The 15,785-nt window shown below is 47.1% G+C and overlaps 1 protein-coding gene across 13 annotated transcripts in view; it reads left to right on the top strand.

Annotated features, from left to right (window-relative positions):
- Nucleotides 1-15,785, top strand: part of mical2b (microtubule associated monooxygenase, calponin and LIM domain containing 2b) — a 262,965-nt gene that overhangs the window by 70,141 nt on the left and 177,039 nt on the right. For all 13 annotated transcript variants that reach the window (XM_072272895.1, XM_072272882.1, XM_072272883.1 and 10 more), the window contains exon 2: nucleotides 4,378-4,729. In XM_072272895.1, the coding sequence (XP_072128996.1) occupies nucleotides 4,466-4,729 (264 nt within the window). In that variant the 5' untranslated portion in view covers nucleotides 4,378-4,465. The remainder of the gene's footprint in view (nucleotides 1-4,377; nucleotides 4,730-15,785) is intronic.

The raw sequence follows: 15,785 nt of genomic DNA, 5'->3' as shown, positions 1-15,785 counted from the left end.
CTGCGATCAGGGTCACGTGAAGCCTTGGGAGCAGGTGGTGGATGGTCGTATGAGCAGCCGGTGCACATCACATGTGACCACTGACACCAGGCAGACAACTTCTGAAGAGTATTGATAATGGCTGGGGTCACCCGTCTCGTAAAGACACTGCCCAGAAGAAGGCAATGGCAAGCCACTTCTTTGCAAAGAACAATCATGGTCAAAGACCACGATCGCTGATGTCATACAACACGGTACATAATAATAATGATGGTGATTGTAAGGTTGGAGAGTCAGCTCGCGCAGACATTAATCCTGGCTGTCTTCAGGAATTTTTAGACAATCTGTGTGAATTAGTTTGTTCCAGCAGGGGTGTTTGAACATGCAGAGGTGTCTCCCACTCTAGATATGCAATTCAAAGCAAGCATTGTCAGCCCGAAGTATTGGAGTAAATGATTTCATTGTAACCATTGAAATGGTTTAGAATCACCTATTGATCTTGAGGGTATTAAAAACGTGATGTACTTAAGGAATTATGAGACTCCACCACGAGTGTCTATAGGAGAACGTCTCCTCATGGTGATGAATAAAAGCTTGTATCTCACCAGGTTCTGTGTCTCTCTGGTGTCTTTGATCACAGCTACAACAGAGCTTGTGACTGTTCTACTCTGTTGTTGCTCTATGTATTATTTATGTATATTACTGTCATTTACAGTAATTATGCATTGTGATGTTCTGCTGCAAAACAAGACATTTCATAATGTATGTCAGTGTTAATACAGTAAACCTGACGAAGGGTCTCGGCCCAAAACGTCAACTGTACCTCTTCCTATAGATGCTGCCTGGCCTGCTGCGTTCACCAGCAACTTTTATGTGTGTTAATAAACCTGATTTTGATTCTGACTGTGGGCGACAGACTGTACAGATGATGTTGAGGTCGAGGGGAATTAATGCTGCCGGGGGGGGCTAGGAATGGGGAAGCCCAGCCCTTGCCTTTCCCATTGTGCTGTGAATCTGCACTTGGAACATTGTACACAGTTTGTAGAACATAGAACTTTATACCACAGTTCAGGCTCTTCGGCCCATAATGTTGTGCTGACCTTTTAACCTACCCTAAGATCAATCTAACCCTTCCCTCCCAAATAACTCTCCTTTTTTTTTCCCTATTATCTATGTGCCTGTCTTAAGAGTCTCTTAAATCTCCCTTATGTATCTGTCTCTACCACTTCCCCTGGCAGCGCGTTCCACCACCCACCACTCTTTGGGTAGTAAAAATAAATCAACCTCTGACATTCCCCTATACTTTCCTCCAGTCATCTTAACATTACGCCCTCTTGGATTAGTCACTTCTGATCTGGGAAACATCTCTGCCTCTCCGCTCGATCCATGCCTCTTATCGTCTTGTATAACTCATTCGGGCTGCCACTGTAGGAAACCCGTTATTAAACTGAGAGGCAGCGAAGATGCTGCCAGGACTTGAGGTACTGAGTTGTAGGAACTCTTTCTCGTTCCAGCAGTTTCATGGTCACCACTTGTTCATTCCAGATGTAATTAATTTTAATTCCGTAGCTGGGAAGTGGGGCACCTGCGCACACGTATGCAGATCACCAGCTACTAGTCCAGTAACTTCACCTTTCTCTCTCTGCCTATCTATCAATTTATCTCGAGATGCAGCATGGAACAGACCCCTCAGGCCAACCAAGGTGCGATGCCCAGCACCCTGCCGGTTTAACCCTAACCTAAACATGGGTACAGTTTACAATGACCAATTAAAATACTAACCGGTACATTTTCGGACAGTGTGAGGAATGGACAAGCTTGGTTACAGAAGATGCTGGAACTGAATTCTAAACTCCATTGCCCTGAACTGAAATAGCGCCGCGCTAACCACTACCATTACACCATCCTCTGATCTCTTCCCCTCATTGGAGGGAAGATTCGGGGGTAGTGAATTCTTCATCGGGGAGAGTTTAATAGCTAGTGAGTTGGGGAGGGAGCTGAGTGACTGGAGGACACAGGGTGATGGGGTTCAGGCAGAGGGAAAATGAGGGGGATGCTTTTTGCACGGACACTTACCGATCTGGGAGGTGTTGCCTGAACAGGCGGTGGAGGCAGGTTCAACAGGAATGCTAAAAATAGACAAGGTATATGTAAAGGAAATGTTTCAAGGTTTGTTCAGCAGGAGCAGCTCTTAGAGTTCCACATTATGGAAATAGGCCATTCAGCCCAACCTGTCTGTGCTAGCTAAGCTAGTCCTGTTGGCCTGTATTTGACCCCCTACACCTTTGCTATTGGTGTAACTGTCCGAATGTCTTTTTAAGTGTTGGTGTAGCTACCTGTGCCACTTCCCCTGTCAGCTCATTCTGCGTGCCCAGCACCCTCTCTGGTGGTGCCAGAATGTGTGACGACACTTCGCGGGCTGCACCTAGCACACCCTCGGGTGTGTTGGTTGTCAACACAAACAACACATTTCGCTGTGTGTTTTGATGTGATAGATAAGCTTCAGAATCAGAATCAGAATCAGGTTTATTATCACTGGCATGTGACATGAAATTTGTCAACTTAGCAGCAGCAGTTGAATGCAATACATAATCTAGCAGAGAGAGAAAAAAAATAAAACAATAATAAACAAGTAAATCAATTACGTATATTAAATAGATTTAAAAAAACGTGCAAAAACAGAAATGCTGTATATTTTTTAAAAAGTGAGGTAGTTTCCAAAGATTCAATGTCCATTTAGGAATCGGATGGCAGAGGGGAAGAAGCTGTTCCTGAATCACTGAGTGTGTGCCTTCAGGCTTCTGTACCTCCTACCTGATGGTAACAGTGAGAGAAGGGCATGCCCTGGGTGCTGGAGGTCCTTAATAATGGACGCTGCCTTTCTGAGCCACTGCTCCCTGAAGATGTCCTGGGTACTTTGTAGGCTAGTGCCCAAGATGGAGCTGACTAGATTTACAACCTTCTGCAGCTTCTTCCGGTCCTGTGCAGTAGCCCCTCCATACCAGACAGTGACGCAGCCTGTCAGAATGCTCTCCACGGTACATCTATAGAAGTTTTTGAGTGTTTTTGTTGACATGACAAATCTCTTCAAACTCCTAATAAAGTATAGCCGCTGTCTTGCCTTCTTTATAACTGCATCGATATTTTGGGACCAGGTTAGATCCTCAGAGATCTTGACTCCCAGGAACTTGAAGGTGCTCACTCTCTCAACTTCTGATCCCTCTATGAGGATTGGTATGTGTTTCTTCGTCTTACTCTTCCTGAAGTCCACAATCAGCTCGTTTGTCTTACTGACGTTGAGTGTCAGGTTGTTGCTGTGGCATCACTCCACTAGTTGGCATATCTCACTCCTGTACGCCCTCTCATCACCACCTGAGATTCTACCAACAATGGTTGCATCACGAAAGGTTAATCTGCAGGTCCCCTTTAAATCTCTCCTCTCACCTGGATCCCGTGCCATCTAGTTTTCGAATCTCATTTGCTGGGAGAAAGCCAGGGGCATTTATCCTGTAGATTCCCCTCGTCCCCCTCTCACCCTATCTGTGCCCCTCCCACTTTCCTATTGCTCTATAAGCTCACTCCAGTGCACCCGGGGAGACTGTGCCGGAGGCATTGTGGCACGGCGGGGTTGGGGGCAGCCTGTCCCATCCCTGCTGCTCTCCAGCGTTCCCTCGGTGGAAGAAAAGTGGATTGCGTTCATCTGCAGCTGTAGTATGAAGGACTGCTGCAGACTTGTTCTTACAGAAACGTGGCTCTGGGACGTTATCCCATGCACCCATCAATTTACAGGCCATGACACAGGGACTTGGGTGGCATGGTAATGTAGTGGTTAGCAGAACACTATTATAGCACCACCCTCACAGGTTCAATTCCTGCCGTTGTCAGTAAGGAGCTTGTATGTTTTTTTTTGTGAGTAAGTAGCATGTGTATACAGGTATGTCTATATATTATAGTAACTGTGTTCTCCTGCTGTTGTACTTATGGAGGGACGTGGTCTGGGTGCAGGTCAGTGGAAGTAGGCAGTTTAAGTGGTTTGGCATGGACTCAATGGGCTGAAGGGCCTGTTCCTGTGTTGTACTTTTCTATGCCTCTATAACTCTATAAAAAGTTAAATAAGCAGCATAAAAAGAGCGAAAAATAGTGAGGTAGTGTACATGTGTCCATTCAGAAACCTGATGGTGCTGGGGAAGAAGCTGTTCCTGAATCGTTGAGTGTGTGTCTACAGGCTCCTGATGGTAGCAATGAGAAGGGCGCATGTCCTCGGTGATGGGGTCCTCAATGGTGGAAGCCACCTTTTTGAGGCATCGCCTTTTGAAGGTGCACTTAATGTCCTCTGTGGTTTCTTGTCGTTTTGCATTGGATGGTCTAACTGGGTTTTGTCTTTTGTCAATGTTTCAGGGTCAACGATGCGCGAGGGAGAACATTAGCTCACTTGGTCAGGGCTGAGGTGTGAGAATCCCACTTCATTGTGCTGGGGGACGAGGCCATGGGTGAGAATGACAGCGACAAGAGCAACCAGGCCGGGCAGCTCTTTGAAAACTTCGTGCAGGCATCGACTTTCCGGGGAACGCTGCAGGCCTTCCACATCCTTTGCCGCCAGCTGGATCTCGACCCCCTGGAGCACCAGATGTTCTACTGCAACCTGAAGTCAAGGGTCAACACCTGGAAGGCCAAAGCCCTTTGGAACAAGCTCGACAAACAGAGCAATCACAAGGAGTACAAGAAGGGCAACGCGTGCCCTGACACACAGGTGAGGCATGTTTACGCACAGTGGCCCTCCACTATCCAGGGCAGTTGGTCAGCTCATGTCCAAACCAATGCAGCGTGTTGGAAACAGGACCAGTGTTTAATATTATGTTATTATTATTGCTTGTGCAAACCACAGTGAGAAGCTTTCACTAGTAAATCATAGGAGCAGAATTAGGCCATTTGGCTCATCAAGTCCACTCCACCATTCTAACATGGCTGATATTTTTTCCTCACCTCATTTCCCACCTCCTCCATCCACCCTCCCCTCACCTGGTCTCACCTGTCACCTGCCAGCTTGCAAAGTGAGTAGAGCAGGGGGCTGAGCATACAGCCTTGTGGTACACCTGTGCTGATGGTGATTGTGGAGGAGATGTAGTTACCTTCAGAACTGAATGGGTTCTGCAAGAGAGAAAATTAAGTATCCGGTGGCACAAGGAGGTATTGAGGCCAAGGTCTAGGACAGGGGTTCCCGAGAGATCCTTGGGACTCCCAAGTTGGAAATCCCTGATCTGGAATAGTTTGAGGGGATGATAGTATTGAATGCCGAGCTGTAGTCAATGAAGAGCATAATGATGTATGCACCTTTGCTGTCCAGATGCTCCAGGGTTGAATGAAGAGGCAATGAAATGGCATCTGCTGTGGACCTGTTGCACCAGTTTGAGATCAGGGTTTTCCTTCTCCTAGATGAGCTGCCAGCCACAGCCGATGAGCCTCATCTGCCCAGAGCGACTCGTTTAAAGACCCGCCTTTGTCCCTTCTCCTGTCAGTAGAAATGGTACCAATGGGCTTAGCAGCTAAGCCACATGTGAAGGCCAGGAGTCGGACTTGGTTGTCAGAGGCTATTTGAGACACATGCAATTGGGAGCATTTAATAGGTAGTGGGAGTTTATCCCCACTACCCGCCCCCCTGGTATAACAAACTTAAGATGTGAAGGGAGAGTTGTATGTAATGAAAGGTTTGAAGGGACGAAAGGGGGAGACGTATCCTTAAAGAATGCAGGAATCCAGTTCAAACTGACAGTTCTCATGCTGCACTGTGGTACGAACAGGCCTCGTTTGCAGGTTGTCTGAGAAGCTAAGGGACATTTAATAAAAGCCAGACTCATTTGTGGAAAAGTGCGGTGACCCAGCAGAGATAACCTCTGAATTCCAGAGATCTGGATTGCCACCTTAAATGGCAAGAGGAGCAAGAATGTCTGCGGCCTCCTCCCTTCCTCAGTCCCGGGCTATTTTGGGATGCTGTCCCTGCACTGAGAACAGAATTCCACGGATTTTTGTGCTGTGGGGCTGCGACAGCCTCTGGTGCTGATCACTGGCACAGGGGACACTCTGGGCTGCGAGAGGGGTCAGCATTCCCCAGGGAGACCTCAACTCTGCCACAGCTGAGCACAGACGCCGGGTGAGTGATCAGCACCGAGGCAGAGACAGTCACTGGAAACAACCTCACATCAGCACTCACAGCCCATCCAAACGTCCCGGTATTGAGCTGGGTTAGTGCTATTGAAATGCAATCCTTTGTCATCCTCTCTTTTCCAGACTCAAACATACTCTTCCTCATGTCCCCTCCCCCACTGTTACCCCCACTCTGTCACCCCTCTTTCCCCCAGTCTTTCCCACTTTTACCCCCACTATGTTCCTCTGTCCTCCTCCTTCCTCCCTTCCACCTGCTTGCACTCTCTGTCCCCTTCCCCCTTCCCCATCCTTTCTCTCCCCTTCTATTGCCCCACTCCTCTGTCTCCCCCCCCCCACTGTTTCCCCAACCCCACCACAATGTTTTCCCTCCTTGTCCCTAACCCATATGTCTTTGGAAAGTGTGAGGGAACCAGAGAACTCCAAGGAAGTCATGTGGTCACAAGGAAAATATTTAAACTCCTCCTCCTCCCCCTCCCCGTTCCCACCACTTCCCCATTCACCCCCCCATCCATAACCCATATGCCTCTGGAATGTGGTCGCGGGTACCACCTGCTTACAGACGCTGGCAGGAATTGAACTCTGAACTCGGGAATGCCCTGGGCTGTAATTGCATCGTTCTAACCACTGCACTATCGTGGCACCCTGTGTGAACAGTGCGCAGGACCTCGGACCAAACCAATGTTCCATTTTTATCTGCTTTACCTTAAACGTTGTTACCATTTCCCACAGGCCGCACGGCAGCTAATTTGTTCCGAGCAAGCTTCCAGTTCAAGCACTGTGAAAGTGTCCGGCGCTCTCCATTACCAGTGTTGGTTTGAAGGGCGTGTGTCACCTCCAGAACTCTGGGGGAACGTCCATAGTGTTGACAACATCGATACATTTGCTAATTCTGCATCAGTCAGAGAGGAGCAGTCGAACGGTAGTGAAGCGGTCAGCATGATGCTATTACTGCTCGGGGCGCCGGAGTTCAGCCTTCAATTCCAACATCATCTGTAAGGTGTCTACACATCCTCCCGGTGGAATGCTTGGATTTCCTCCTGGAGCTGTGGTTTCCTCCCACATTCCAAAGGTGTACTGGTCAGTAGGTTAATTGGTCATTGTAAATTGTCCTGGGAAGGAGCACCCTTGGTAGCGATGAGGCTTGGTTTAAGTTGGGGGTTTGCTGAGCAGTGCAGCTCGAAGGATGAAAGGCCTGTTCCATGCTGTATCTCTAAATTAATCAACACGCTATCACTCAATCATCAATTCAATTCGGAAAAGAGTTAAATGATTCACTTTGGCACATCAGACTCCAAGGCAGAGTAGAGGGTCAGAGTTAATGTTAGGATGCTTAGCAGCGTGGAGGGACAGGGGCATCTTGGTGTCCATGTCCATACGACACCATGCTAGTCCAGTTCACTGGTTCATTAGTGGGACTGACAGTGGAGGAGCTGGGTAGCCTCGGTTGTTATGGGGACCAGGCCCTCATTCCTCTTGCGGCTGCCCAGGGAAGGAGTCTCTGAAGCTGATGTGGGAGAGGGCTGGAGTCCTTACTGGGTTGGGAGGGTGGGGGGCTTGTGGCTCCTCCTGTCAGTGCTGCCGTCCAGTGTTCGCTCGGTGGAAGATGAGTTGGACTGTGTTCATTTGTGGCTGCACCAGCGTGTGATGAGGAGCTACTGCACCATCAATCTACAGGCCATGACACTCAGGGACTTGGGCTTTAGTATTATTTTTATACATTTTTTATAACTGTGTTTTTCTGCTATTGTAATTATATGTACCTTGTGCTGTGTGTGAGTGTTGGTATTGTGTTTGCACCTTGGTCCCCTGAGAGTTGCTGTTTCATTGGGCTGTATTCATGGGTATGGTTGAAAGACAATTAAACTTGAACTTGAGTAGGACAGCTGGGAAAGTGGGCAGAGAAATGGCAGATGGGTTTTAACCCAGACTAGATGTACTTTGTGAAGTTAAATCAGGCTGGACTTGGTGCCTTGAGGAGCCGTGTAACACAGTGAGACCGAGATGTGCAGGTAGAGTACATAGTTTGCTGAAAGTGGTGACTCAGACAGACAGGATGCTGAAGGGAGAGTATGGCCTGTTTGCCTTTATCAGACAGGGCACTGAGTACTTCAGGTTACAGCTGTGCAAATCTAGCAGCATGGTAGCATAACGCTCTACAGCGCCAACAATCAGAAGCTCGGTGTTCAACTCCCACCGCTGTCTGTAAGGAGTTTGAACGTTCTCTCTGTAACCACGTAGATTTCCTCCGGGTGCTCTGGTTTACTCCAACATCCTGACAGCAGGTTGGGTTTAGTAAGTTGTGGGAGTGCAATGCTGCTGTCATAAGCACAGCAACACTTGCGGGCTGCCCCCAGCACATCCTCAGACTGCTGGTCGTTGACGACACCAATACACGCGGTTCTTTGCATGTAGCTCCAAGGGGCTCCATCAAATGCTCCTGTTTAGGACTGCCAGAGCCGAAACCCACAGTAACAACCATGGGTTCTTTAGTAAGATTATGTATTGCAATATACTGCTGTCGCAAAATGCCCATTTCATGGCACATGCCAGTGATATTAATCCTGAATCTGATGCAAACAGCACATCTCACTGTACATGTGACAAATAAAGCTACTCTTTCATCTTGAAAGTCAGAGTGCCATGGTTAGCATGATGTTGTTTTAGCTCAGGGATCAGAGTTCAGTCCCAGCGTCGTCTGTATGTCCTCCCTGTGGAATGTGTGGGTTTCCTCCCACAGTCCACAGACGTACCGGTTAGTAGGTTATTTGGTCATTGTAAATTGTTCCGTGATTAGGTTAAGGTTAAATCAGGATTGTGTGGCATTACTGGAGCAACGTGGCTCAAAAGGCCTATTCCGCACGGTAGCTCTAAATAAATGAAATAATCTGCGTCTAATAACTGAGAAGCAGCTGTAGTTAAATTCAGGTTAATAAACTGAATGTTGTGCAGTATCCCAACCCTTGCCTGCATGTTCTGTGTTCCCAGGCAAAGTCCATCTATTGCATTACAGCTCTGGGTTAGCGAGTGTCTGAATTGTTCAGAGCTATGATCACCTTGACTGGGAACCAGCAAACTTACTGCAGTGCCTTATTTGGTCTGCAGTTAACATGATGTGAATTAGTCATTCTACAGTTGTAGAGCCGGCTCATTCTGACTCATGCCCATCTCCTCTCGTTTAATCATCATCTCAGCCCCACACAGGTGGAACCAATTCTCTCCGGTTAGTTGGAGCCTTGAAGAAACTCTCCCATATCAGTCATGAGCAAAGCTTCAACATTCTGGTCAAGGGATTCTGGTTTCAAAAGATCTCGATGCATCATCCAGAGCAGTACTGGGGCGGGGGGGGGGAGGGGGGAGGTCACATTATATCCGCCTCAACCACTTCCACTGGGGCTCATTACCCACCCAAAAAGTTAAATCTTTCCCCTCTCAAAGCCCTCTAGTATTAGGTTCCCTATCATGGGCAAAAGACTGACCTTTCACCTTACCTCTGCCTCTCTTGATTTTATAAATTTTATAAGGTCATGCGCTCAGCTTCCTTCGCTCCAGGGAAACCTGTCCTAACCTATTCACCCTTTCCTTATAACTCCAGCCTCCCCCACCCCCCACCAGTCCTGTGGAACTTTCCTTCACTCTCTCCAGCCTCATCATGTCCTTCCTGTGGCATGGTGACCAGAACTGGACAAAATGCTCCCAGTGAGGCCTCATCAATATCTTGTATAGCTAGAACGTGATGTGCCAACTCTTGTACTGAATGTCCCAGCCGATGGAGGCAAGCGTGCCAGATGTTTTCTGCGCCGTCTTGTCCGAAGCTGGACTTATCCTTCTGCGTCAACACGACGCCGTAAGTACTGCGTCACTGCAAACCCTACACAGAGCCTGATGCGCACCTCTCCCAAAATGTAACTGCACATCACGGCAACGCGGAACGCAACAGCTGTGATTGGTCGGCTTGGTAGCATCGTATTTCATCCTGGGCTGCAATAGCTTCCTATTGGGCGACTGAAGGGCAGGGAAGGAACTCTAGCTGCGATGCTTTCCATAAAGCTTTACAGACCTCCGAAATTATGAAAGACTACCATGACCATGAAGCCTTGCACAGGCAGGTGTGTGCGCATGTGCGACGTGCCCGAATTGCAGAGTGACGCAGACACACCAACTCACAAGTATAAATGCTCACAACGCGCGTAGGCCACTTGCGTAGGTTACGGCGTCGAGTTGACGTAGAAGTATAAATCAGGCTTAACTGTGCCTCCACCTTGAGGGAGCTACGTTCAGTGGCCACTCTGCTGGGTACAAGTATGGAACCCAGCGCAGTCCGCTGCTGTTGTTCAGAGATGCTCTCCTCCACACCACTGTTGTAACATGGTTACTTTAGTTACTGCCACCTTCCTGTCAGCTTGAACCAGTCTGGCCATTCTCCCCTGACCTCTCTCATTAACAAGGCGTTTTCACCCACAGAACTGCTGCTCACTGGATGTTTTTTGTTTTTTTTTTGTACTATTCTCTGTCAACTCTAGAGACTGTTGTGTGTGTGAAAATCCCAGGAGATCAGCAGTTTCTGACATGCACAAACCACCCTGTCTGGCACCGACAATCATCCATGCTCAAGGTCACTTTTTCTCCATTCTAATGTTTGGTCAGAACAAAAACTGAACCTCTTGACCACGTCCGCATGCTCTTATGCATTGAGTTGATGCCACATGATTGGCTGATTAGATATTTGCATTAACGAGCAAGGGTACCAAATAAAGTGGCTACTGTGTGTATGTACTTCTATCCCTAGACTGTCTATTTTACGACAATCCACAGCGTCCTGCCAATGCCTGTGTAAGTCCTGCCCTGCTTTAACTTCCCAAGATGTGTCACTTTGCTTTTGTCCGAGTTAAATTCCATCTGCCATTCCTTGGCCCACTTCTCCAGTTGATCTAAATCCGCTTATAACGTTAGTCAACCTCACACTAGGATAGTGGTGAGCAAAATGCTACACAGTGCTAGTGACCAAGGTTCAATTCCTGTGGCCAGGTAGGTTTCCCATGGTTCGCCCTCCCATCCTCAAGATGTGTGGGTTAGTGGGACGTGGGTGTATTGGGCAGTGCACACTCATTGGGGTGAAAGGCCTGTTACCATGCTGCATCCCTCTCACGGTGGTGTCCGAAAAGAGGATGCTGTCCAAGTTGCATGCCATCTTGGTCAATGTCTCCCATCCACTACATAATGTACTGGGTGGGCACAGGAGTACATTCAGCCAGAGACTCATTCCTCCGAGATGCAACACAGAGCGTCATAGGAAGTCATTCCTGCCTGTGGCCATCAAACTTTACAACTCCTCGGAGGGTCAGACATCCTGTGCTGATAGGCTGGCCCTGGACTTATTTCATAATTTACTGGCATAATTTACATATTACTATTTAAGTATTTATGGTTCTATTACTATTTATTATTTATGGTGCAACTGTAACGAAAACCAATTTCCCCCTGGGATCAATAAAGTATGACTATGACTATGAAAAAGACAGAACTTCTTCAGCTAGAGGGTAGTGAATCTGTGGAATTCATTGCCTCAGGGTGCTGTGGAGGCCAAGCCATTGGGTATATTTAAAGCAGAGGTTCATAGATTCTTGATTAGTCAGGGTGTCAAAGGTTATGGGGAGAAGGGAGGAGAACAGGTTTGAGAGGAATAATAAATCAGCCATGATGAAATGGCAGAACAGACTAGGTGGGCTGAGTGGCCTAATTCTGCTCCCATGTCTTATGGTCTTGTGGTCTAAGAAATTACTACATTAAGTAATATATACCCATGCTCATGTCAACCACAAATTTGGAGATGATCTCATTGTTTGTGGGTGATTTCTGTGCACAGTACAGCCTCAATGTCTCCAGCAGTACAGGGTTGACTTCATTCCAAAGCCACTGAAAAGCTTTGGGAGGTTATAAAAGACAGAAGAAACTTTCCACCTTCCGCCCCTTCTCCTCCCACTCCCTAGGAGGTGACCAAGATGAAGTCTCATTACCTTTAAACCTGGGGATGAAGACAGACATAAGGCCATCAAAACAAACCAAGGAAGAGAGGCAAATGATCTCGGGTAGATGGTGAACGAGGGACTGACATCAGTAAATTCTTTACACAAGAAGTGGAGAGCCAGCACCTTAACCCAGGGCGGCAGAGCACATCTGTATAGAGTGATCAGTAGAAAGTGCAGGGGGATGTCAGAGTTACACAGAGTGGTGGGTGCATGAACCCCTGCCAGGGGTGGGGTACAGACAGGTACATTAGGGGCATTTAAAAAAACTCTTAGATATACACATAGACGATAGAAAAACGGAGGGCTATGTAGGAGGGAAGAGTTAGATTGAACTTGGAGTCGGTTAAAGGGTCAGCACAACACAGTGAATGAAGGGCCTGTATCATGCTGGAATGTTCTGTGGGATGTGGGGCAATGGAAGTCAAATGCCTCAGTTCATGAAGATTTACATGAAGAATCACAAGAACTTTCCTCATTGTGACCATTTCATAATTCTCTTCATACAAACACATGGCTAAATGATTATTTTAAACTTGAAAGGAGGTGCCTGTGGGGCTATTTAGAGACAGATAAGCGTTTGGTGCCTTGATAGTGTAACGGTTAGTGCAACGCTTTTACAGCTCGGGGCATCAGAGTTCAGAGTTCAATTCCAGTGCTGTTCTGAAAGGAGTCTCTGTTCCTCTTCCCCGTGGAACATACGGGTTTCCCCGGGTGATCTGGTTCCCTCCCACAGTCCAAGAGCATGCTGGGTAGGCCGATTGGCCATTGTAAATCGTCCCGTGATTAGGTTAGGGTTAAACTAGGGTTGTTGTGGGTTGCCGGGGTGCTGTGGATCGAAGGGTTGGAAGAGCCTACAATGTGCAGTATCACTGAATAAATCAATCAATACTGGAGAAGACGCGTACAAAATGAGAGCGTGACGGTTTATGGGAGATGTGTGAGGCAAGTGTTTTTAACACATGGTGGTGGGCACCTGGAACGTGGTACATTAAGAATTCAAGAGGCTTTACGATAGGCTCGTAGATGTGCAGCGAATGGAGGCGTGTGGACATTGTGTAGGCAGAATGGATTGGGTAGACGTTTAATTAGCTAGCATAGCCATGGTGGGCCAAAAGGCCTGTTCCTGTGCTGTATTGTTCTGTGTTCTGAGAGAGTTTCTTTAGCCAGAGGGTGGTGAATCTGTGGAATTCACTGCCATGGACAGCTGTGGAGACCAAGTCATTAGGTATATTTAAAGATGAAGTTGATAGGTTCTTCATTAGTCAGGCAGTCAAAGGCTAAAGGGAGAAGGCTGGAGAATGGGGATGAGAGGGATAATTAATCAACCACGATGGAATGGTGGAACAGATTCGATGGGCCAAATGGCCTGATTCTGCTCCTGTGTCTTGTGGTCTTCTTGTGTTCTAGGGTTTAGTGGGGAGATTCTGGGGTGGTTGAATCCTCGAATCAGTGAAGTTTTCTGTGACAGGTGAGTTGTAGAGTCATAGAGCACTGCAGAACTGAAGCAGGCCTTTCAGCCCATCTAGAGGGTACCCATTTAAAACAGGGATGAGGAGAAATTTTTTTAGCCAGAGGGTCGTGGATTTATGGAATTCGATGCCACATACAGCTGTGGAGGCCCGATCATTGAGGGTGTTTAAGGAGGAGATTGACAGGCATCTAATTAGTCAGAGTATCAAGGGATATGGGGAAAAAGCCGGAAATTGGAACTAGATGGGAGAATAGTTTAGCTCATGGTGGAGTGGTGGAGCAGACTCGATGGGCTGAATGGCCTGCTTCTGCTCCTTTGTCTTGTGACCTTGTTCATGCTGAACTGTTGTTCTGCTCAGTCCCAACTATCTGCACCTGGGCCATAGTCCTCTATAGCCCATCCAAGTACCTATCCAAATTTCTGTTAAACATCCACGGCTCTTTCAGCAGCTCATTCTACACTTGCACCACCCTCTGAGTGAAGAAGTTCCCCCTCAGGTTCTCCTTAAGTATTTCACCTTTCACCCTTAACCCATGACCTCTAGTTCTAGTCTTGCCCATCCTCAGTGGAGAAAGCTTGTTTGCATTAATCTAGTCTATACCCCTTATAATTCTGTATACTCCTCATTCTGTGCCGTGTCGTATCATGTGGGCGATCATGGTCTCCCATCTGTCTTTAACCTGAGAAGTTCTAAGTTCTTAAAAACTTTTGCCTGTCCATCCCTTGATGTAACTCAAGTCAAGTCACTTTTATTGTGATTTCAACCATAACTGCTGGTACAGTACGCAGTAAAAACGAAACAACGTTCCTCCAGGACCATGGTGCTACATGAAACAACACAAAACCACACTAGACTACGTGAAACAACACAAAACTACACTAGACTACATGAAACAACACAAAACTGCACTAGACTACGTGAAACAACACAAAACTGCACTAGACTACGTGAAACAACACAAAACTACATTAGACTTCAGACCTACACGGGACTACATAAAGTGCACAAAACAGTGCAAGACAGTACAATAATTAATAAACAAGACAATAGACATAGTAAAGGACAAATTACAATATAATAATAAATGATGTAAATGCAGATGTAAATGTAAGTGTAAATAATGTTTTAGAATGCAAACAAGTCATGAATGTCATGCACTGTCAACCGCAACTGTTTCTTCCATCATTTTTTCCCTGTCGTGCCAGATGTGCAAGCTTCTCTTTGCTTAGTACATATCCCAGAAGTTCCAGCTGCCGTTTCCTGATTGATGATATCAGTTCTCTTCTTATTCCGGCTTTTTGCAGCACTTCCTCATTTGTTAGTCTGTCCTTCTGTATACCTCCATCAAATCTCTCCTCATTCTCACACTCCAGGGAATAAAGTCGACAACATGAGAGATTCTGCGTATCCGGAGTAACACACAAAAATTCTGGAGGAACTCAGCAGGTCAGGCAGAATCTATGAAGGGGACGAACGAGTCGACATTCCAGGTCGAGACCTTTCATCAGGATTGACCAATTCAACCTTTCCTATAGCTCAGATCCTCCATTCAATGTCCTTTTAAGTTTTCTCTGTGCTCTTTCAATCTTACTGATATCATTCCTGTAGCTGGTGACCAGAACTACACTTAATAATTCCAGCTCACCAATGCCTTATACCGCTTCAGCACAACATCCTAACTGGTGAGGCTTTGAGTTGTCCCAGTGTAATTGTACTCTGGCTGAGTTTGGAATAAGAGTGGGCTGTGTGTGGATATCTCAAAGTGTTGCTAACTATTGCCAAGAGTCTCATTACAGAACATGTGGAAAATATTTGGTGAGGTACCAAGAAACCTCCTCAGCTTCCCAGTAATTGCCGTGTTTGCAAAAGGTTGCAACTTCTCAGGCCTTTTATAGAAGTAGAACAGAATGGGACAGGATCAGGCTCTTTGGTCCACAGTGTTGTGCTAAACCAAATGCAGTCCTCCGCAAAAGGCTTAGGCACACGTATATGGAGTTCGGGTGTCTACGACCTTTGCACAGTGCTGTATATGTCAATGTGGAGTGGGCAGCGAGTTTGTAAATCTGGCAGGAACAAAGGATGTTGGGAATGGTGAGGGTGGAGTGCCGTGGGAGGGGTGTGGAACAGGTGGCAGAGAAAGAATGCC

The sequence above is a fragment of the Mobula birostris genome, chromosome 11 (genome assembly GCF_030028105.1).
Source record: "Mobula birostris isolate sMobBir1 chromosome 11, sMobBir1.hap1, whole genome shotgun sequence".
NCBI classification, from domain to species: Eukaryota; Metazoa; Chordata; class Chondrichthyes; order Myliobatiformes; family Myliobatidae; genus Mobula; species Mobula birostris.
Note: the sequence above shows the minus strand (reverse complement) of the source record. Positions and strands in the feature narration are given on the sequence as shown.